The sequence below is a fragment of the Neophocaena asiaeorientalis genome, unplaced genomic scaffold, assembly GCF_003031525.2.
Source record: "Neophocaena asiaeorientalis asiaeorientalis breed wild unplaced genomic scaffold, Neophocaena_asiaeorientalis_V1.1 scaffold320, whole genome shotgun sequence".
Classification (NCBI taxonomy): Eukaryota; Metazoa; Chordata; class Mammalia; order Artiodactyla; family Phocoenidae; genus Neophocaena; species Neophocaena asiaeorientalis.
In genome coordinates, this window is record NW_020174826.1 from 1,061,554 (window position 1) to 1,086,667 (window position 25,114).

Genomic DNA, 25,114 nt, shown 5'->3' on the forward strand with positions numbered 1-25,114 from the left:
CTAATAACTTAACCTACTAATCAATTTTAGCACCACTAAAATTGAGACAATCATTTATTGTTTTTAAGTCTCATGATGTCATACAGTAAAAATTACACAGTGCCACCTATAAAATATTCTTGCCTAAAAACTGAATCTGAGTTTAATCATGTTTCTATATCTAAATACCATTTACAGAAAATATGAGGACTAGAAAACAAGCTAAATTAATCTCAGACAAGCAGTCAGCCAAATCTAGAACACGGGAAATTCTGCAAGGCAAATGACACAATGTTTAACCAACAAATCAATGTCATTAATAAAAAGAAGGGGAAACTGTTGTGAAATGAGACTTAAGAAAAGTAACAGCCAAATGCAATCTGTGAATCTTGTTTGGATCCTTATTTGAATAAAAATATTTCTAAGTCGACTGAGGAAATTTGATCATGGACTGGGTATTAGATGATAGGAACTGCTAATTCTGTTATGTGTAGTAATTACATGGTGGTAGTATTTTTTTTAATGTACCTAACATTTAGAAATGCATCTGAATTTTCAAGTGAAAAGCCATGATGTCTTGAATTTTCTTTTTAAATAAGCAGGGCAGAAACGTGGGTGGAAGAAACAGATCAAATAAGATTGACCAAACATTGGTAATTATTGATGCTCAGTAATGGGTACATAGGGGTTGATTATACTATTCTTATTATATTTTGTATAATATTTGAAAATTTCCAAGTGAAAGATTCGGACAAAGACAAAAGAGTTAAGGGAGAGGAGATGGAGCCAATGATATTTGATTAGAACCCCATTTGGGCCAGTTATGAGGCTTGGAGGCATTTGGGCTACATATGTATATCACATTTAGACTGCTGATTTTCAAAAACATGAATACTGTAAAATGTATTCCACATTGAAAGTAGTCAGAACACAATTCCATCTTCCATTGTAATTCACAAATCCCTTCATTCATTCATTCAACAAACATTTAGGAGTAGCTACTATGTGCAACACTGTTCCAGACACTGGGGATAGAGGAGTGAATTAAAATGACAAAAACCCCTCTCTCAATGAAATCACATTCTAGAAGGGGGAGAAAAGAAAGCAAGATAAATAAGTAAACTTAGTACATTAGATGGCGTTGGGTGCTTAGGAAAAAATAATAAAAACAGGTTAAAAAAAACTAGGAAGTGTGGGAGTGAGGAGTTTGCAATGTTAGGATGACCTGAGAAGGCTTTACTGCAAGGGTACTATTAGAGACAGGAGCTTTTCCAATAAGAGGGCAAAGCAAGTGCCAAAGTCCTAAAGAAGAATCATTAAATTTATAACAGGCTATTATAATGAACATCAATATCATAACAGTAAAAAAAGAGGTGCTGATTAATAGATTTCCAATTGCTAAAATGATAAAATCATTTTTCAGATACTTAATCACTGCTCTTTTTATCTCTTCCAAACCTATCTTCCAATGTCTTTGTTTTGATATTCTTTTAGTTTCCTAAGAACAATCATGCTGTTACTATCTAAACAAAGTGATCATAAAGCTTTGGTTCTTTTTTCAAAAAAAAAAGTCTCATGGACACTCATCTCCTCTAAAGTAACACTGTATGGCCTGTACCGCAGCTGACACTACCTAAACCCTGGTGATTTCTTCCTGCTTTAAATGGGTAAAGAGGCCACCACAATCGAATACTGCTTTTTTATTCATTTGCTTAACATAGAAAATCTGGTAAACATTCTTAATTCCTCCTCCTGTCTTACTTCCAATATGCAATCAATCCTATTAATACTGCCTGTTCCAGTTATTTATTGCTAAATAACAAACTGCTGTGAAACTTAATGGCTTAAAACATTTATTTTATTCACAAATTACAATTTAGGCAGGGCTCAATGGGGACAGCTTGTCAATGTTCCTCTTGGTGACAGCTGGGGTCTGGGGAAGAAATTAAAGGCTCATTCACCCATATCTGGTGGTAGGTGCTGGTTGTTGGCTGGAACTTTAGGGCAGTTAGCCAGAACACCTACCTGTAGCCTCTCCTATGTGGCCTGAGCTTCCTCCCAACACAGTGGCTTGGTTCTAATGGAGAGCATCCCAAGAGAGAAAATGGAGCAGAAGTTATATTGCCCTAGCTTCAGAAGTCATGCAGCATCACTTCTGCCACATTCTATTCATTAGAAACAAGTCACTGAGGCCAGCCCATATTCAAAGCAAGAAGAATTAGACCCAGCCTCTTGATGGTAAGTAGACATGTCTTAAAACCCAAAACAGTCTATCCCCTGGCCATGAGTTACATATATTCCTCCAACACACAAAATAGAGTTGCCTTCTACCAAGAGCCCACCTCCCCAAAAGTTTCAGTTATTTAGAGCATCAAATCCCAAAATCTTGTCATCTAAATCAGGTACAAAGTGAATGTGGCTTCTCTGGGGCAGTTCCTTAAGTCCAGCTCAAGTACAGCTCATCTTGATCTGAAGACCTATGAGCTAAAGAGCCAAGATATCTGTCCCCACATAACCAGAATTTAACAACTGGTGAAACATGGAACAGGCAATAGACAGTTCCACTCAAAAAAGAAGAAAATTAGAGGCACAAAGCAGCCACTGGATCATAGCAATTCTGGAACCCAGCTAGATATATGTTGTCAGTTCCTTGATTAGGGCTCTTGAATTGTTTTTCTCTTTCCATAAAACACAGCCCATGTTTGCTGAATTTCCTCAGACTGCTTCCTGTCCATAGAAGAGTCCAAAGGCCTCTCTTCATTTTCTTATTTTTTTGTAACAACTTTGAATTATAATTCACATATCATACAATTCAGCCATTTAAATGTATAATTCACTGGTTTAAGTATATTCACCAAGTTGTTCAACCATCACCACAATCAGTTTTACAATATTCTTATTACTCCAAAAAGAAACCCTGGATCCTTTAGCAATCACTTCCCCATTCTTCCCGTCCACCCAGCCCTAGTAACCACTACTCTCCTTTCTGTCTCTATAGATTTGCCTGTTCTGGGAATTTTATATAGATGAATCATATGTCTTTTATTCAACATAATGTTGTCAAGGTTCATCCATGTTATAGCATGTACCAGTACTTCAGTCCTTTTTATTGACTAAAAATATTCAATCATATGGCTATACTATATTTATCCACTTATCAGTTGACTTACATTTAGATTGTTTCTACTTTTTGGCTATTACAAATAATGCTATGAACATTTGTGTACAATTCTCTTGGGCATATATATAGGAGAGGTCATATGGTACCCTTTGAGGAACTGCCAGACTGTTTCCCAAAGTGGCTGCATCAGTTTATATTGCTACCAGCAATGTATGAGGGTTCATCTTTTCACTTTATACTGTCACTTTTGACCCAAACTGATACAATCCCTTTAAAAACTTTGTATGTTTGCCTTGAAACAGTTCATAATTCACTCCATCAGACAAAAGCAACACCCCAAAATCTCTTTGCAATTGCCCTTCTCTATTTTGGGTTTCCATGTGAAACTACTGTGGGACAATAGCCTTAAGAATTTTAGAAGCTCTCTCATCTGTTGTTTAGAAAATGTCTTTAATCTTCCTGAAGTCTTAACAAAGCGTTTTACAGTCATGCTCTTGGCTTCATCTTTGGAGTTCATTTTCGTGACAGTTCCCTATCTGGAATTCATTTCTTAATTTTAGCATCATTTACTGTCTGGAGAGGCTAGGAATGAGAAAGTTTTGTTTTGTTTTTCAAACCCCAAAATTCGTGGCTCATTTATATTTAATAATTTGTCCTCTTGCTTGCCTTTCCCGTCATTTACTATAGGCAGCTAGAAGAATCCAGATAGTTCCTTAGGTAGATCATCCAGTTGATGAGATATACTTCTTATTTTCCATGTTAATGCTGCTGGCATCACTGCTAAACTTTCTTCTACTATGTAAGAGAAGTCACCTTTCTTCCAGGTTCCAATAACATTTTCCTCATATTCCTTTAAACCCTCACCAACAGTCTCCTGGACTGACAACAGGCCCCTGCTAACAATCTCTTCAAGGCCTTTCTTACTTACACCTGAGGCCCAGTCCCAAAGCCCATTACGTGGTTTAGATAATTTGTTATAGCAGCAAATTCTGTATCAGGGTTCAATCAGAGAAAAAGTCCAACTAGGAATCATATAGACTTTGACCTTAGGTAATTATAGAAGCTGGTTAAACCATCTGTGTAGGTCTGTTGCTTTTGTGTCTGGTGCTATGCCTGCCCCAGAATTGAGATGCTTAAGCAAATATCCAACAGAAGTGGGAGAAGCTACAGGCTCAACTGTTACTTCACACTAGTGAAGTGAGCCAGTAGACTAGCAACAGGATGCGTGATATTAACACTAGATGCCTCCAGTTTTTCCAGTTAACATTGTAAGCTTTCCAGTTAACATTGTAAGTTTTCCAGTTAACATTGTAAGTACATAAGTTTAAGCTATACAACATAATGCTTTGGTATATGTATATGTTGCAAATATTACAATAATCACATATTTATCAAGTGCCCATTACATGCCTAGGCAGCATTACAGCACTGCGGCACGGGGGACATAGTAAGGAACAAGATAGGTCATTTCTTTCATGAAGCCAACATTTCAATATAATAAATGCTAATTTAAATAAATACACAAAGTGGCAAAAAATCTGATTTGTTGGTTCAAGGAAGATTTCTTGCTGTTGACTGCTGAGTCCAGTCATAATGTGTTTAAAAGGACTAACTAGTTGATGAAATAAATGTGAGGGGGGAAAGAATTTAAATAAAAGGAGCATGAAAAAATGTTCATGGCATGAAATACACAGGGCCATGGGGAATATAAATAATTCTAGTGCGTAAGTCTAAAGAAAGGAGTGATGGAAGTTGATGCTGGAGAGGTATGTAGGACCAGTCGTGAAGGATCTCCTTTAAATGCCACAATAAGGAATGTGGACTTCATCCCATAGGAATGGGGAGCCACTGGAAAGTTTAGGTAGGGAAAACAGTAGCCAGATTTGCATTTCTGGCAGTTCACAGCAGCATGAAGGGAGAGTTTATGAGAGTTAAGACTGGAGGAGGGACAGCAATTATGAGGCTTCTGTACTATTCTAGGTGAAAGAGAAAAAGGGATAGAGAGGAAATGATAAAGCATAATGTAGGTAAGATTGTGACTAGAACCTGATCTCATAGGTACATTAGATGGGATGAACCATAATTTAGGATGTGAGTTGGGAAATAAGAGTTGGGCAGGGTCAGGCTGTGGCACAGGTCCAGCTTTATGAAGACATAGGAAAAGTAAAAAAGGAGATGGGGTTCACCATTTCAACGTTTTGAGTTTTGACCTGCATCTTAAATGCATTCCTTATGGAAGCCCAGCTGAAAGGGTTGCTTTCTTTGCTGTATGTGTTAGCTTTGTAGAATGTCAGCATCCAGAGCTTTCCTAGCAACCAGAAATCAATCTATTTGGCAGGATAATCTGATGAAAAATCACCAGGTTTTGAGACAGCATCATCCTGTGAATTCAGCACAGGACAAGGAACCTTAAATTGAATGTTAATCCAAACGGCGCAATTGACTTATTATGGAAACTTAAATAAGTCAGTCAAACTAAGCTATATCTGTCTTGTCATCAGTAAAACAAGAAAGGATACCAAACTATTCCACTGAGATGTGTGAGAAATATCTAACTAATGACTGTAAACTACTGTGGAAGGATAAAGTGCTATAAGAATGCTAAACTATATAGCATTCTAGAATCTCAAGGACCTTAAAGTTAAAAAATTCACTAATTTTATTAACACAGAGAGGGCTTGTTCCATTTATTAATACTCTATAATACAGAGAACCTGGGTAATTCCTACTCTTATAGGGGTCCCTATGACAAATTAAAAAAGCTTTGAATGCTAGAGAAATGCATGGAAAACTGGAGTTCATAAATACAGGTTATGGCAGAAACCAATACACTTATTTGATTTGTTCTGACAAGCTTATTTTGTGATTAAAATGTGGTCTGAGACTTGGGGCACAGATAGTCCCAAGGTAGAAGTTTCCAAACATAAGCAGATGCTTCATGTACTAGAAATCTACTGTAGAAATTCTCTCTTCTGTAATAAACAAGGCTATTGTATTTCTCTTGGTTTTCTGTTTAAATATGGAAATGGAAGTTTTGATTTAAAGGGTTTTGGATTCTCAAAGGCCTGCCTTCTATGGTCAGCCTTGCCATTTACTAGCAGTATGGTTTAGCAAGTTATTCATTCTTAACCTCTTCAAGTCTCATCCCCATTATCTATGAAAACAGGGTATTGGGCAAAACAACCCCTGCTGGACCTTAGCTCCACTATCCTCTTCCTTATCTATCACTACTTCAACCTAACACACAGCAGGGAGACAAGTCCTTGGTGCAAGAGGCATATGTTAGCACCTTCTATCAGTCCCAAGAGTAGTACTTGCACACTTTAGATTTAACAAAAGGTGAAGATCTTGATTTAAATGTCTATGTGAAGCTGTACAAAAGAAAACGTAACTACCTTTACTGAGAATTTACTGTGTCAGGCAGTGTACTAAATTCTTCATATAAGTGGACTTATTTAATCCTTACAGAAGGCAGGGGTTGGTATTTTAAGCAAAATCGGGAGAAAGATTATAAGTCATTCCTGTTCAGAAAAATAATAAATTCAGCAGGCTTGTACAAAGGCAGTAATTTGTTTCAGTAAGGTATACTAGTCATCCTGATTACACTGAAATAAGACAACTGTAATCTTCTTCTTGGTCAGTATATTAACCAAGGTTTTCTTTTTGGTCTGTATACTTATTTTAGAGGACCATTATATTTTTTAGATTCGTTAAAATCAAATTGTCTTAATTGACACATGAAGGTAAATTAACTGTAACACACTATCAGAAGTTAAGAAAAAAGAAAGCTCTCTTGGGTTCCATTCTTCCTTTCTTGGGTTCCATTCTTCCTTTCAACTAACCAGAAGACTTAAGAATTCATCCAAGGGTAATATAAATTAGAAAGCAGCCCTTCTGTGAGCAAGCAGAATTCTAAGTCACTATCTTGTCCTATTCCATTAGCCTAATGAAACTCCTCAGAGTCATATCCTATCCTCTCAGCTGATCTTACAACAATCAACAAACATTAAGCACTTAATATATAGGCCAAGCAATGTGCTACATATTTTAATAGTAATCAGCAAGTCCTTGTTTCTAAGCACTTAAAGACTAAGGGGAAATAATAACAACAATAATAAACAACTAAATGTAAATAACTAATTATAAGTGTAGAGTTACTAGAAAGCAACATGCATCAAGTGGGGTACCTAACCTAGCCCAGGTAGGAGAACTCTGGGGAACTTACCTAGGTCGGTGCTATTTAAGCTGAGACCAGGACAGTAAGCTAGGTGAAGCAGGTTGCACCCAACTCCGAATGTCAGTTCAAAGGTCTTACAGGAGGGAACAAGACGGGGTAAAGAACAAGAACTGATGTTTCTAAAACTTACTTTAAAAAATGAATTAGAAACCCTGTGAGTTCTACTTTTTCCATAAGATAGAGAAAGATATATTTCAAACAAGATTTAGAAGAATCAACGTATATAAAAACACACGAACATGAAGAAACATCCCTCTCTCATTTGTTCAGTAAAAGTAAAAACAGTATGAAATTACAAACTAAATTTTCAGAAAAAAACTGTCCTTCAGCTAGTTCATGACAACCTATACCAAGACAATGTATTAACAAATATGTGGCAGCACTAATTTGCACAGATTTCCTTCTTACTGCTTCATATTCTTACACACAGATGTTTATTCATTTTTCTTTTCTTCTTTAACACCCAATAGTTGTAGATATTTTTCTAATTAATTTGCCTTTCATAATTTTAAAATAATATAAATGTTATAAATATTAGAATCTGTGACTATTATTTTCAATTATATATGAGGACAAAATAAAAGCTGAATAAAATTCTAAAACAAAAGTTTTCTCTACTTCTAAAATTATTAAAGAATAACAATTTGAACAAATGTTGATTTAATCCACTCATCTTTTATTTTTCTTTTAGCAAACATCAGATAATATGAACAAAATTTTATTGCTCACTATAGTTACACACATTCTTTTTTGCTTTATATAAATTAAAAAACATATTTAAGTGGATAAAATTCTTGGCTAAAGACATATTCCAGAACTCTAACATATACTTTTCTGAGTTAGGACAAAAGAAAGCTTATCAAACTGCCCTAAGAGACCAGCATCATACAGCAAATTAAATTAGTATATGCTGCTATTAAGTTAACATCTGCCATTTTTTAAAGACTTTAATTTTAGTATTTAGGTTACAGCTAAAATAATTTTTATCTCAAGTTTTAATAAAGAAGAGAAGCTAACCATACAAACCCTGTTCATTACCATATTGGCCATTTAAAAAATAAAAAATAATAAAAATTAAAAAATATATCTACAATCGACAATTCTATTCATCCTGCTAGGAAAAAAAATAGCTACCAATAAGTTATTTTAGAATACTTTAAATATAGATGGAATTTATAATAACTAGATATCTTTGTATCTTGTTTTATTACTTCTTAATGCTTCTCTTTTAAAGTAGCGGATTACTTCAAAATAAAGCCAAGCTGCTTAGTATTTTACAATATCATTCTTTTATAAATTTCAGACCCCAAAAAAATTCAGATCAAGGATTACAAAGCAAGCAGCCTTCAGAATATATTTTGTTTGGCAAGCAGAATGGTTTTAATCTTTGGCAGTTGAATACCTTCATGTAGTACTTATTTGCTCTAGATGACCATGCTCCTGGCTCCTGCCAGGTTCCCACACAGTCACCTGCTGGGCATGTGATACTGATACCCTGTTTTTAATATTATAAAACCCAATATTTACTTATAAAAATTAGTCGCATTCATGGAGAAAAAATTCAAATTTCATAAACTTGATGCAAAATCTTACTAGTTATTTTCTTATTTGAGAAAAACAGATCAAACCAGAAAGGTTTCATTTTTATAATACCCCCTTACATAACAAATTATCAGACACATTTGTACATATGGGTACTATCTTCTTAGAATACTGTTACAAGTAACCTAAAATCTGAGCTAGACAAATCATTCAACTGAAAAGTATTGTACTGATTTTATTATACAGTCATGGCTCAACAGTGGCTTTCAGCCACATAAAAAATGCCCAAATACTTGAGACAAATATTCTCAAATATTTGAGGAAAGGTGACATTAATAAGGCTAACAAAATAACAAGTTAACGAAGGCATTCTCTAATACTAGAGAATGAAGCAAAGGGAGAGATCTTGTAAGACAAATTGTAAAAGAGGAAGAATTTGAAGTAAATTTGGCCTTGGACCCTTTTATATTGCTACTCCTTCAATTTTCACAAGTTAAAGAATAAGAGAAACTAAAAACTATTTCTTAGTGGAAAAGACTGCAAGGCAAGCAAAGTAGCTGAGTAGTGATGGAGAAAATACAACAAAGATATAAAAATTTATAGTTAAGAAGATAATCAAGAAATGATGGTACAACCATTCTGAAGTTAAGAAACAGAAAGGAATAACAAATGAATTAGAAAAGCAATAATCTGCTGAGTCTTTTTAAGTTATATACAAATAAAAGACATCTGTACTTCTTTAGAGGTTTAAATCTGATTGGAAACATATTTACCTATGAATTTGTCTCATTTCCTAAAATATAACCACTGATTCCCATCTGAATAAATATTTTTAAATTCTTTATTAAAGCAAGTTTCTTAGCTGCACTTTGATGGGGCTATATAAAAAGCGTCAGAGCATTAATCCCATCAACACCAAAGTTACTGCAATCACGTTCATTTATAAGCACTCATTAAATTTGCTATCACCAACACCACATTATTGCAATGTCAAAGAGACTGAGTCATTTCACTTCTTCAAGAAAAATTACACTGACACGGTTACTGAAAGCTTTCAGTAATAGGGAGAAAAAAAAATTTTAACTATTTCAACACAGAACAGAATGTTCAGGATCCTATATTTAATAAAAATATCAGCAAACAGCGTACCGTCTTGGTCTATAAATTATGTTCTCCACAAGGGACTTACAACTGTTTTTTAAAACACCACTAAGGGGACATTGGTGAAAGTTTATCTTTGACACATTTTAAAAAAACCTGTTAGTAGCTTTGCCATAAAACTGATTTAAGGTAGTTGTTTTTTTTCCAGAAACATTTAGAACAATCCAACACTTGGTATTAATACTCAGATCAGCACACTGTACTAAAACATAACAGCAACATTTTATAGACTAGCTGCAATTTTCACTAGCTGTGTTCACCAACCGTTTAACAGAATTGTAGTGTTCTCCTAAGCCATATGCATGTCTCATATAACTGAAATAAAAAAAGGAGAAATAAGTAATTTAGATAAAAGTAATTCAATTCACTGTATATAAATGTTTATTATGTATATAAAACCAAGTATTTTGAATTAATCACTTCACAGGGTATCATTCAATAGACTTCATTACTTAAAAGTTCAACACCATTTGAAAAGCATCAGCAGTCAGTAAGATCTGGTTCAATAACTGTCTGCTGAATTTGTCAGGTAAAACACAATCATTGGAGTGAAAAAGGAGAAACTGAGATGCTGAGTGCTCAACAAGCTTAAATTATTACCTAAACCCAAGACATTAATGACTACCCTAGTACGCTTAGCTAATGAACACTAAAGCCAATGGCAAACTCTCCATGCTGTTTCAGAGAACTCTCAATTATGTAACATGTTTTTACAATATGAAGAAAAAAATCTCTAAGGAATAAACAATCAGGCAACATGAATGTATTTCAGCTTTTACACCTGTTGAAACTTTTAGCATTACTGTCAAACCAGAACAACATGAGAACTAATCCTAAAATTTTGTAACCTTTAGAAATGACTTTATTCTTAACTCATATACAAGATTAAATCACTAGAGGTTTAAACAATTATCTAAATCACATATTTTGACAATGCTTTCTAATTCTGTAATTGCCTTTTACATAAAATAAGCATAATTAATCCTGCTGAAGATGGACTTGTTTCGATTAATCAACATATATAACCTAAAATTTTTTCATAATCCTTTTTGCCTTAATCATGAAAAATACTAACAGTAGGAATTTCTAGGTACTTACACAAGTATTAATGGGTTTTTTGGATATTCTTCACCAACTACAAGAGGAGGAGAATCTGCCTGTATTATCTCTATTGGTGTTCGTAAAATGTGAGACAGGGCTCTTAGCTATAAAAGAGAAAATGTAAAACCAAAAAACAAACAAACAAACAATATATATGTTAGTAAGGGAAATAAGGAGGTAAATCTTATTCAAATCATAAACTACTGAATTTATGCATGAATAGGGCAACCAGTCAGAGCAGGGATCTACTCTTTTTCCTTAATGTACACCAAGAGCCCAGCACATAGTGGGCACTTAACACATATTTGTTAAAAATCAAATAAATATAATGTTTACTAAATCAAATGCATAAGCTTCAAGCCCTGGATGTACAACAGCTTTTTGGAAATATCTATGCCATAGTTAATGAAGCATGGGGATGAGTAAATTGAGTTCATTATACTAGTCTCTCTACTTTTGAATATGCCTTGAAAATTTCCATAATAAAGGATTTTTAAAAATACTGTTACTCAGGCACCAGATCAAATCAATTACAATTGAGAGGGGCTGGGGGAAGGACAGAGGAAGCAGGAAAGAATAGGAGGTTTATTTTTTTAAAAGCTTTTCAGATGACTCTATTGTACTAATGTTGAGAACAACTGCTCTATAATTTTCAAGGCATGAGTAGAATGAGTTAGCTTATGAACTGTACTATCCTTTCATGGAATTTCCAACTGATTAACATACAATTTTAAGTTCATGCCACATGATATAAAATTAGAGCTTAAAGTTGGATGAATAATAGTTAATAATGAATATTGGTAGTAACATTCTTTTAGACTTACTTTGACCAAGCATTCTAAGTGCTTTATGTGTATTAATTCATTCAGTCTTCACAATAACCTTACGGGATAGGTACTACTGTTATACATTTTAAAGACTATAATTACAGGTAGAGAAAAGTTAAGAGAAGTCAAGCACAAGGAAACAAAATGACTTGCGACTGAACTGAGAAGTCTGACTCTAGAGCTCAAGTTCATAAACAAATTAATCATTTAACAGTTTTCAGTCATAATGCCCTGATCTGTTTATTTGCCCCATTATAACAGAACATGGACCTTTTAGGAAATTTTAAACGAAGGTAAGAAATTAATTCAAGAATATGGAAAAGCTTCTGTGCTACACAGTAGCAAATTTAATCCCATGTTCTATCTCGTAAAATATTCCTTTGAAGCACCTTTTTCTTATACCTAAAATAACATTTTTTAAAAGGCAGCATGGAATGGAGGGTGCAAAACAAGCTCTGGAAATCTTAATATCCCATCTAAGTCTTCAGAAATCATACAAAGAATTTCTCTTTAATAATTTAAATTTACCCCATTGTGAAAACAGCAACTCATTTCAAATGAATTCACAAACAATTTATGAGAAAATGTCCTTCAAAAGATGTTTTAAAAGGTTTTTCTCAATTTAAAAAGAGTCACTTAGGTCTCCAGAGCTCAAATTAATTTGAGATTCTTATTAAAAAGTTCAAGCATCTTTAATTACTCCTAATGCAGTCACAAAGCTAACCTTCCCGAGTTTCAGAGACCCAGGAGAGGCATACAAAACAAGTGGACACAGTTCCCTCTGGTGGCTCAGAAGAGGTACAAATATAGCACTGCTAAGAAAAAGACTTTGAAGAAGCAATTATGTCATATCTCCAAACAACATAGTTCTTGAAGTGAAATAGTCAGAGCCACAAACTATTTAAGATGACTAATCATAATTACACAATAATATTAATTATACTGCTAGATTCATCTATCTGGCACTTTAGCTTACAAACTTCTATGCATATACCTTTTGCCTTATTTAATATCCACAAATGGCCTACCATATACACATAGGGGTTTTATTATCCCCATTCAATAAGGAAAATGGAGCTCAGGAGGTTGGCTGACTCCCCCAAAGTCACAAAACTGAGAAGCACAAGGAAAAACCACGACCTAGGGCTTCCCTGGTGGCACAGTGGCTAAGAGTCCGCCTGCCGATGCAGGGGACACGGGTTCGTGTCCCGGTCCGGGAAGATCCCACATGCCGCGGAGCGGATAGGCCCGTGAGCCATGGTCGCTGAGCCTGCGCGTCCGGAGCCTGTGCTCCGCTACGGGAGAGGCCACAACAGTGAGAGGCCCGTGTACCACAAAAAAAAATAAAAAAAAAACCCCACAACCTAGCCCCAAGTCTTTCCCCACTACTCCCTGACTTCTAATACCCCAGGCTATCTCATCACCACTTGGACCACTTAGGTGTTTTATTTTGCTTTAATGAAACAAAGTTAACAGTAAGATAATTAGAGCTTAAAAAAATCGTGATTAACTCCCTACAAGTGACTAAATATATTGTTTTCTTACAAGTGAATTTTAATGCATCAAATACTGCTTTCAAGTCAATCGGTATCAACTAGGAACTCAAGACACAATTGTAATTGATGTATTGTGGGAGGATTTGACGTGTATTCTCACATTAAAATATTGTTTTCTATTTCTGATGTAAGAGATGTTACTTTTCCAATAGTGATTTTCATCAGTTGAGCCACTTGGGTAAATTTTACTGTACTTGAGTAAAATCTTCACTTTCATATGTCCATAAATTCAAATATATGGCCAGTAGCAATATCACAAATGGAAATATGCAGATGCAACACTAGCCTCACCAACACAATGATCAAACACTGGGCTATTTAAAATGAAATAGTGCTTCAGTTCCCAAAGGTACATACTTAAATTAAAGGCCTAAGAATATTAACTCCCTTTTTCAATGCTTCAGTAGAGAAACAGCAAATATATAAAGAAAAGGAAGCTTGAAAGGGAAATTTGGATCATCTGAAAAATATGTCTGAAAACTACAGAAGGGATTTTTTAAAATAATTTAACAATGCCACTATGAATAATAACAAACTTACCTCAAGCTGACCTCCCCATGAAGCGGTGTTTATGATATCATCACAGTATTTTCCAAACTCTTCTGTAGAAAATAGATCAGAATATAGCACTTAATAATTTTTAGAACTCATGTTAGTCCCTTTTATACCTCCCACAATTTCTGATGAAACTGCCCAAGTTATGAACTTCCTCCTTCTCTACCTATATTCTCCAGAATTTAATCCATTTCCCAATCCAAACTTAATTCATTCAAACTTTCCATCGAAGAGCAAAGCAATTCATCTCTGCTTCTCTCCCTCAGCCTAAGGCCCAGTGACCTCAACTACATTACAAGACTACCTCTCTCTTGACCCAAGCAATGACCCCAAGATTGCCACCATATTCACATTTTAAAGTCCAAATTTGCATCTGAAAGAATATGTTGAAAGACTAAAAAATGCATCCTTTATAATATCAGGTTCACTATAAGACACTGTAAGAAATGTGAGAAGAGAATCAGAGTAAAAGTAAAATGAGTTGAAACTCCTTTCCCAGTGATAGCATCAAATAGTGCCTTCACGTATTTTGGAAACGTCTACTTTATTTGTTATCAGTATCAGTTCTAGCCAAAGAAAGGTCTTCCTAGATCAGTCCTGAGAGGACATAAAAGACCTAATTGCAGAGTTTAATGCCATATCTTGAGCATACACACTTTTATACAGAAAGTTAACATGGGAAACTAACACCTCTAACTTCCTGTTTAGAGGAAGGGGAAAGAATTATGGGCATCTAGGAGAAAATATGTCCTGTGTATCTGTCTCATTCACTGTCTCATATCCAGTGCTCAGAACAGTGCCTAGAGTAGTTCTTGCCACACTGTGGCCTTCAATAAATATTGTCTAAAGGAATGAAGGTAATTTAAGTCTTTTGTCTTTTTCTCTGATTCACCATGCTGAGTTGCCACCTCCTCTCCACTGCCCTACAACTAGCAGTTGGGGACTCCATTAAACAAGTCACCCTTAACCATCCCCTCCCTCTTCAATACATCCTGGCCATATGACTTGCTCCCAGCAGATACTGACACACCTGCTGTCTTATCTCAAGGACTAACTTTCTCTCTTACTCCCCTTTCTCTTTAAGAAACTTTTTCAGATTTTCACTTGCTCTCTCCTTTATTTGCTAGTTGTACATTTTTTTTACCTTCCCAACTATCAACGGTATTATAGAGAATAATAAGGCAGGTTATTAACTCATCTGTTTTTGGTTTTGCAAAGTCAAATTTTGCCTGAATATTATAGCTTATTAGAATAAAATTAAATCTCCCAAACTACATGATAAAAGGAGGAATTAGCTTTCCTAATCATTCTATACTGGTGGTCTTCAGGCCCTATACTTCCAGAGACTAGTCAAAGCTTAACTTTGTGAAATAGAACTTATTAACACACTTTTAAAAATAGTAATAATGAATCCTATTCCTATCTTAGATAAAAGATTAATATATTTTAACTACAAAATAGTTAAGTACTTAAAAGATCTTAATAAACCAAAATGTGCTAGTATCTATTAAAGTTATAGAAAATAATTTTGCCTAAATGTTGAGATTTTTTCCCCCATAAGGACCACTCAGGTTATTTTTATTATCAGTTCCAGGAAGCACTTTATTTAACAACCACCACAACCACAACAAGACATAGTAAAGAAAAATAAATTACCTGAAGTATACATATCTCCTGTATTAGGATTTGTTAAAAATGGCAGAAAGTCTTCCACGTGGCTTTGCATATAGTCAGCAGTCTGACATCTTAAGGCAGCCACAGTCAGACTGCAGTCCTGTTCTTTCAGTTGATCTTCAATGGCTCTATACATACAGTGGCCATCAGATGGAATCTGTTTAATTTCCAACTGTCTAGCTGCCAATATTTGAGCAAGTTTTTCACTTTCTACATGTCTAGCTCCAGTTAAGTTTTCAATTTCAGCTTCAGCTATCCTTTCTTCCCGCTCCTTTTCCAGTGCAGCTTTTTTGTCCTATGAAGAGGACAGTGTAGGAAAGTTAATTCCTAATAATTAGGACTAATTTACATTTATTATGGGGATAAAATATAAAATTCTCAGAAACATTTTTCTCCCATCTCCCACAAGCATTATCATATTGATGATCTCATCACTTGTAGAATTTTCTATATTGTGAACTCCTTTAAAGGCAAATGTTATTTCTCATCTGTGTGTACAGCACCTAGCTCTGTACTAGGACAAAAGAAAGCCCTCAAATTTTTCTTTGAAGTCTATTTAAAAACTACATGCCAGGCTTCCCTGGTGGCGCAGTGGTTGAGAATCTGCCTGCTAATGCAGGGGACACGGGTTCGAGCCCTGGTCTGGGAGGATCCCACATGCTGCAGAGCAACTAGGCCCGTGAGCCACAACTACTGAGCCTGCGCGTCTGGAGCCTGTGCTACGCAACAAGAGAGGCCGCGATAGTGAGAGGCCCGCGCACTGTGATGAAGAGTGGCCCCCGCTTGCCACAACTAGAGATAGCCCTCGCACAGAAACGAAGACCCAACACAGCAAAAATAAATTAATTAATTAATAAACTCCTACCCCCAACATCTTCTTTAAAAAAAGAAACTACATGCCAAGTACCTAAAAACTTTACTTACCGATTTCAAAGTACTATCTTAGGACTGAGTTGTCCTAGGCCTTAAAGCAACATCATTGTCATACTTAAGTCCAAGCTAATCCAAACTTTTTAACTTATCACTCCACCAGTGAGGTCTTAATGTGCTAAATCACCAGCTCACCAGCGAGGCATTAAATGGCTAAGGTCTTTAGGAGGGTATAGGAGCTCTATATATCCAGCTTAAAAAAAAAAAAGAAATGTGTACATACAAACACACACACATTTAACTAAAGTAACAGATAAAAATATTCTTCTCTATAAAAAAGTTAAAATATTACATATAATCTAAAGTTCCCCTGCCAATCCCAGTGCCTGCTCTAGAGGTCTGATGTGTATCCTTCTAGATTTTTTTTCTATGTATTTTAATAAATACAGATGTACTCATAGAAAATGTACAGAAAACAATATTTTAACAAAAGTCCTATCATACGTTACACTCTGCAGCTTGCTTTCCTTATTCAAATGTTATAATGGGATGGGGAGAGGGTAATGAGAGATTTGTGACATGAAGGGTGGATAAGAAGTAGAGTGGGAAGGTTGGGAAAAAAGAGAAAAAACTCCTGACACTTGGAATAGCAAGGATCAAAAGACAGAAAGCACTATATGTTTCACAGCTGAACACGGTTCATATAGCTAGAGTACCAGATAAAAGTGTCAAGAGACGAGGTTGGGGGGCCAAAAAGATGGTATACAGTTAATATATATTAAGTCTATGCATACATAGTTTAAAAAACAACAACACTAGAAGGAGATACACAAAATATTTACAGTGCTTTTCTCTGGATGGCAGGATTACAAAATAAGTTTTATTTTGCTTTGTGTGTGTGCCTGCATGTGTGTGTGTGAACATCTTTCTAACTCTCTATGGTATGTTTTACTTGTATACTGGGAGCAAGTGCTTTTCAATTTAAGAGAATAAAAATCGTTAAACTACATTCTATCAATATAAATCTTGATATTGGTAGCAAACTACAGTGAAGGATTTAGATAAGCCAAGAAAAAGAAGGAAAAGGTAAAGATTTTTATTTCCCCAGCTCTAACCTTTCCTTACGACAGAAGATGTGAATGGAAAGGCAAATTTCTATTTCACTTAATGCCACCTGCTTCTACTACATGCCTGTTATGTGCTGTGCCAGATAAACCTAAAGTGAGTTCTAAGTTACCTGAATCAAAAGCAGTATTATCTTCTTAATAAAACATAAACCTATTTGCTTTTTCTTCCCAAATCCAACCATGCCAGAAATACCATGAAACAATTTATTTCACTGCATACCTACAACTGTGGATCACAGTGGCATAAAATCTTAAAACACAAGATGGCACTATTACTTTTTAAAAGACTATAAAAAACATTTTCAGAGGGGAGAGGAAGGATAAGCACCTTGAATATCATCTAATCCAAAACCCCTCATTTTCCTCTTCTGAGGAAACAGCACGCAGAAAGATTTCCAAAGGCCATACAGCTGGTTAGAAGCAGAGCAGGGACCAAGGACAACACAGAGAGCTCCTTCTATCCAGGCACCTGAATCAGAATAAAAGTTGGAGTAGATGGGAGCTGGAGTTAATGACGTCAGGTACTAGTTACTGGAAGAGTGGAACTTTATATTATCTGTAAAACCTTAATTTAAGCCTCTAAAATACTAATCCAATCATTTCATTTTTTTCCCTCATGCTCTGCTTCAATATTACAAAGCAATTGTATTTCCTTTTCAGGGCACTAGGTGGGAAACACATTGCATTGTTTTCCCAACCATGCAGAGTTTTCCAGTGGCATGAGGCACTTTCCTTTCTACAACCCTAGTCCTGGAGGTAGAATGGCACCCATAAATTCTAATGAAAATGTATGTATGATGAAAATAGCACATAAATCATAAATACATTGTCAGTAAAACTAGAGTCATGTAGTAATAGTACAGTAATACAGCAAAAACAACTCTGAAGAGAAATCTTAAGAGCTGGGTACTAGTGCAGGGGTTGTATTAAACTTTCAGCATGCCACTGAGACAACCTGGGCCTCAGCTTTCTCATTTATAAAATAAAGAAATTGAACTAGATCTCATTCCAGCTCTCAAATTTCTTATTTTTGGAACCCAGTTCTTCTAAGTTCTACTTTGGGCTCTTTCCACCATACCAATAAGTTTTCACTGAAGTTCTTTGAAGTAAATAAAATACTCCCTATGTTTTTCTAGATCGAAAATATGGGATTTGCTCCACAATATTCCAATAATAAATCTTCATAAAGTTTTGTCATGTTTTTCTACCAGAGAGTTGTATCTCTCCCAAAGATGACATCATTAGTTAACTGACTTTTCATTCCTTGGTGCCTCTGGGGGAAAAAAAATGTGGTTCGGCATAAGTCTAATACCCAATTATCTACCCTGTCTTCAGGTTCCATTTTCTTAAATATTATAAACTTTCAGTGTTTTCTGTCCCCAAATCCTATTAATATAACAAAGCAATAAGAAACTTTGGCCATTACTTACAGGGTATTTCTCTACCAAGTGTTGACTCAGCAGAGAAGTGTTGCCAAGCAGCTGACTATAAAAGATACTACATTTTTTGAGAGTATAGCTGGAAAAGGTATGCATTTCAGCTATGCAATATTTTAGGAGAAAAGTGACAATGTTTGAGAAACGTAAGGGAATTAGTTTGTTTTGTTGCCTAAGGTACCAGGTAGGGTGAACAAGTGTTGATAAAGACAGGAAAGAGTTGTGTCATGTTTGCCAGAATTAAATAGTTGCTACTCTAAGATACAGCAATTACTAGGTAGAGGCAACTCCAACAAATATTTGTTATGTTTCTGCCAAGCAAAACTTCTGCCCTTCACTTTTGATCTATAGAAAATAGATGACAGTAATAAGGCTATAACAGAATACATATCATAAGTATAGAGTTGGTGAACTAAATAACCTCCAAAATACCATGAAACCTAAATTTCTTCAGTCTATGAAATTCACAGTTATAATAATTACTCAAGAACAAAATTTTACAATAGTATGAGAAATGTTTGACAATTTGCAACTTAAGCAACTTTCAAGCAAACAAACAAAAAAACTTGTCTTAGGTTGAATTTCTTAAGAGGTGTACTATGCAGTATTTAACATAGTGAACAATACTATCACTTGTTGACCCAAATGATAGTAAAACTGTTGTTTTAGGGCTTTGGAAACAGTAAATTGTTTAATATTCACAATAACTCTATTAAGTAGGTATTATTTTCCCCCATTCTATACATGTGAAACTGAAGCTTAAAAAGGTTAAGAATCTTACGCAAAGCCACCACAATGGGATTAAAACCTCCATCTGACTGACACCAAATTCCATGCTCTATTAAATTATGTACTACTAAATTATAAGATGCAAAGCTCGTTTAAACATTTAAATCCTAGAAAACATCAAGTGTTAATAAAACAATATTTGGGAAAGAAAGATTAGATTTAAACCCCTTGTTCTTTTTCAAAGTAAAAGGCCCTTACCTATCTAATCTCATGCCCATACTTTTGATATCATAAACTTATTACGTCCAATAAATCAGTTTCCTTACAGATCTTTGGTGACACAAAATTTCATTCCCATATTTGTTTTTGTGCATGCTGTTTCACTGACTTTAAATATCCTAACTAAATAACTATATTTCCTTAAATACCAACTACATAACACTTAGCACAATGAGTTTTTCTTTCTCTGAATTTTCATCACAACTAACCAATACATATATAACTACATAATTCTGATATTTTTATATCTTGCTTAACTTCTAGATTCAAATTCTTATTTTACCACTTAATACCATAGTTTTTAACCAAAGCTATACATCAGTATCACCTGGGCTCACACTCTTCAAATTCTGAATTATTAAGTCTGGAATAACATATTTGTAAAAAATATCCTTTGTGGGCTTCCCTGGTGGCCCAGTGGTTGAGAGTCCGCCTGCCGATGCAGGGGACATGGGTTCGTGCCCCGGTCTGGGAAGATCCCACATGCTGTGGAGCGGCTGGGACCGTGAGTCATGGCCACTGAGCCTGCACGTCCAGAGCCTGTGCTCCGCAACGGGAGAAGCCACAACAGTGAGAGGCCCGCATACCTCAAAAAAAAAAAAAAAAAATTTTCCCTTTGCACATCCCCTTTCCTAGCCCCACCCTCCTATGAGAACTGCAAACTGGACATGTTATTTTATACTGCTTCAGGGCTATTTTCTTCTCTATAAAATGGGGATAAGAAATCCTACTTCACAGGATTACTGTCAGGACTAAATGAGATTTCATATAATCTAAAGCCTAATAAATGTTAGTTCAGCTCCTCTGGCAAGAAACTCCATTTTTTTTCTATTCACTTCCAATACAACACCTAAGATAGTATTACACACACAGCACTAACAAATACTAGGTGACTTTCATACCCGTCTCTTTTGTGCTTTTGATATCCGAAACGGCTGATTCTCAAGAACCAAGTTTGAAATATTGACAGCAACAGAATCTATCTGAGGGAAACAAAAAACATTAACAAGTTAATGAAAAATACCTTTAAGTTATTATTCAAAGTATTAGATTATTAAATTATTATCAAAAGTCACAAATATGTGTCATCCCACAATTCAAATTTGAATAACAGCACTAGATACAGCACAATACTAAATGAGACATGGTTCTGTCTACTTTCTCTGTATTTAAGGGAGAATTGTCAGATTCCCAAGAACCTTCCTTATAGCTCTTAAAGACAATGCTCATTCCTGCATGGTTTCCTTCCTTCTTAGAATGCCTACTCCATTCATCTAAATACTTCCTATAAGGGCCACAACTCATTCAGCATTCCACCCTTCCCTTCTCTAAATGTTATAAAATATGTAAGGTTCTGTCATTACTACTTTCATAACCTCAAATGTGGTGGCAAAGGCCTTTCTCCATCTTAATTAGCCAGAACCTGATGAGCACTGTTTCTTGACCCTGGTAGGAAGTTGAGATTTTTCTATCCTTTCCCATCTACAAACTGAAAAACTTTTAGGTAGAAAATTTAATCTATAGTTATTGTTAGGATATTACAACTAACCTTAATCAGCAAATGGCTGTTATGTGTTTGCTGAAGAATAAACTGCTAGACTTACAACTATCAGGATTAGTAGCTAGTATTTTATTACCACAAGTATAAGTTAAGCTAGTTTTTAGTATGACACATACATGAAACATATCAAGGCCTCTAATACCAGAGTCAGCAGTCCCTAAGGCTATGGACCAAATGATCAAAATATCAAAATCAGATTAAGACTTCAAAGAGCAGTTATCAACTTTAGTGAAATTAGGATTCTTATATTTTTCTGAGGAATGTGCTAATTTTACAAACTGCCATACTGACAACAGGCAAGGTACAAAAAAGCATCTGGAAAAAAAAGGAGAAAGCAGTGACAAAAGAATTCAGGTGACATTCAGAAAGAAAACAGGCTTCAGTTTAAGAAAAAAAAGATAAAGTAAAATGAGAGTTTGTATTTTAACAGTTGGACAATATGTAGCTTAACAATTAAACATTTTTGTCCTTGGAAACCTAGGAAAGAAATCTCAAAATTGAAAGGCCTGAGAGAGCAAACAAAACTATCTCACTAATAGAAAAGATAGGGAGACAATTAGGAATACCATGATTGTAACAACACAAACACCTAGAGCATCATGCCTTGTTACTTGGAAATAAAAGGCACGGAAAGCCAGGCTCTTGACAAAAAAGTTAAAGAAAATGAAACTATGTTTAATACAATAACTGTAAATCAGTACAGACAAGCTGTTTTCCCTGTCAACAGCAGACCAAAAATGAACCAAATAAAATAAAATTTATTTACGGTACATAAAATTTTGCATAGACATAAGAACTTTCTAACTATCAATAATGAGAATGAGGTTATGGAGTCTGTGATCTTTGGTATCTAAAACCCATGTAATAAGCTACCACTCTAGATAAAATTATAACAGAATTCAGTATTCACATTCTGGAGTAAGACAGCTCTCATTTTGAATTCAGGCTTTGGTACTCAATGGCTGTTATAAATTTAGAACAAAGTTTTAAATCTCTGAGTCTGTTTCCCATTTGAAAAATGGGATTATCTACACTTACTTCAGAGGTAATACTTTATAGTGTGTTATTATGAGAATTATGAGAAAATTAATGTAATATATTAAACAAAGTGTGTGGCAAACAACACATTGTGTATGGCTACAATGATGAGATAAATATTAGCTAAAATGATGACAGTTAACATGCCACAATTTACCCAAGAAACATCAGTAAATTTCATCTTTTACAACTTGTTCATAAAGCACTTTTAACTTAAAAAATGATTTCACATTTGTTATCCCATTTCTTAAAAAACGTGTGCTTAAACAGCAGTACTATTTGTATCATATGATATGTGAAGAACTTATGCTCAAGAAGATTAAGTAAATTTGCCCAGGTTACAATCCTATTTAATGGCAATTCTGAGACTAGGAGACTGGTCTTCCAACTTTCATTTGGTAAAGCTTCCTTTAGTCCATTTTATCAATCAGTTCATCTTTGGGGCAATAGTTTTCTTTGATGGCCTTCCTTAAAAAACACACTACCATGTAAACCTGGTTGGAAAAATATCAATGAAAGGTGATGGCATGAGCGTGACTAAGTGACTTCTTTCCCGCCGATTTTATGATTTTATATAATAAACAGTGTAGTAGAAGTGGCAGTTGCTTTCAAAGGTAGACAAAGAGAAACATTACTTCACCTACTTTACTCTCCTTAGAAGTCTGCTTCAATTGTTCCAGCTCCTCTTTATGTTTCTGTTCCATTTCTGCTTCTAACTTAGCAACATCTTCAGTAAGTTGCTTCCTCCTCTTTTTGTCATTCTTGGGGACAGCATTCTTCATACCCTGAATTTTGGCTGAAAAGCCACCAAAACCATTAAGTCATAAACCCTGGGATTAAGAATATGAAATAGTAACAATAAGGGGATGGTAAACGGTGAAGGGTTTAGAAAAAGTAATTATGAAAGCAAGAAGAGTAATTACACAACAGATAGTTACAGAGGAGGGCCCAGATGAAGCTAAGACACCCCCTCAAAAAAAAAAAAGAAAAATTTTATTAACATAACCGTGAGTTTGTTTGGTGTGGGAGGTGGAAAAACTTAAAAAGAAAAAAGTAGATTTTTAAATCTTTCAAGTACCCCTTCCAAGTCCTCAAAATTTAGGTGAGATATTTCAAAACGCACCGAGTAGGGCAAGTGTCGGCAAATAGGGTAGGTACAGGAAGGGGAGACAGGAAAGGGGGTCTGGGTCCAAGACGGTGGCTTCCCGGTGTTTTCAGAAACCCACACCCGGGCGGCGGCGCGGGGTAGGGGGAACGCGACGGACCGGAGAAGAGGAAGGTCTGGGGGATTAAGGGACCTTGGAAAGGCGGGAAGGAAGAGACCACTGGCTACTTTGGAAAAGCGTTGGAGGATCCAGATCAGAAACCCCTCAAGATTTCCCAGAAGCGACCCGCCACGCACCCTTCCCTGGGTCCTGGCGACTTCTAGGTTCCCATTCCCCCGTCACCTTGCAACTCCTTCTTCTCTTTGCGATGCCTTCTCACCAGCTGCTCCTCCTCATCAAGCTCCTCAGTCAAGACTGCCTCCATGACGACCAGGTAACCCAGGACAGTTGTTGAAAGGAACCAGCACAACCGGCAAGGAGCACCTTCCACCCTTCAACCCTCACCCCGTGCGCCATTGGCCGCAGCTAGGATCCAACCCCGCCTTCAAGGCGGTACCGGATCTAAGCTGAGTCATCGGAGAGAGGAGGAAGAAGAACCGGATGCTGCGCGTGCGCACTCCCGTGACCCGCGCTGATGCAGCAAGTTTGGCTTAGCAGGTTGAAGTTTGCAGACTTGCAATTGATCCGCGCTACAGCCCCTTCAGCAATAAAGCTACACCAGTCTATTGGCCCTGACGTGAGGCGGGCAGAGAAGACGTAGGGACACTGTTTTGGACGTTTGTTTTGTTCGGTACTTCGGAACATCTACTTTAATGGGACCACTTTTGGTCCCATTGCTAAGAAGTACTATTCAAAAGGTAAGAAGGAAAAATAAAACATTTCAATAAAACCGTGAATAATTATCGGTGAGAATCTTTGTGCTGATTCAATCAAACAGTCGGGAATTAAGTTCTGTTTATTATTTTCAAGGTCGTAATACCTTATTTCGGAAGAAAGACAACTAAGTAATTGAGAAAATGCCGCCTCTTGAATATAGTGGTGGAAATAGATGAGGTAGTAAGGATTGAGTATCATATCACACAGGAGCCTAAAGACCTATGCTCAATGATAAAGAGGCTATTGCCAGAGAGATTGACAAGTATCAGGAAGCTCATGGAGATAACAGAAATGTGCAAGCCTCATAGGGCACAAAATGGAATTACTGAATTTAACTCA

The 25,114-nt window shown here is 35.7% G+C and overlaps 1 protein-coding gene across 1 annotated transcript; it reads right to left on the bottom strand.

Annotated features, from left to right (window-relative positions):
* Positions 1-7,992: 7,992 nt before the first annotated feature.
* Positions 7,993-24,415, bottom strand: OTUD6B (OTU deubiquitinase 6B). Its single transcript, XM_024760424.1, is given in 8 exon segments — positions 7,993-10,355; positions 11,139-11,245; positions 14,065-14,126; positions 15,736-16,048; positions 21,097-21,177; positions 23,438-23,589; positions 24,242-24,379; positions 24,382-24,415. Coding segments are annotated over 8 exon segments (972 nt in total). The 3' UTR covers positions 7,993-10,270.
* Between the last annotated feature and the right edge of the window lie 699 nt (positions 24,416-25,114).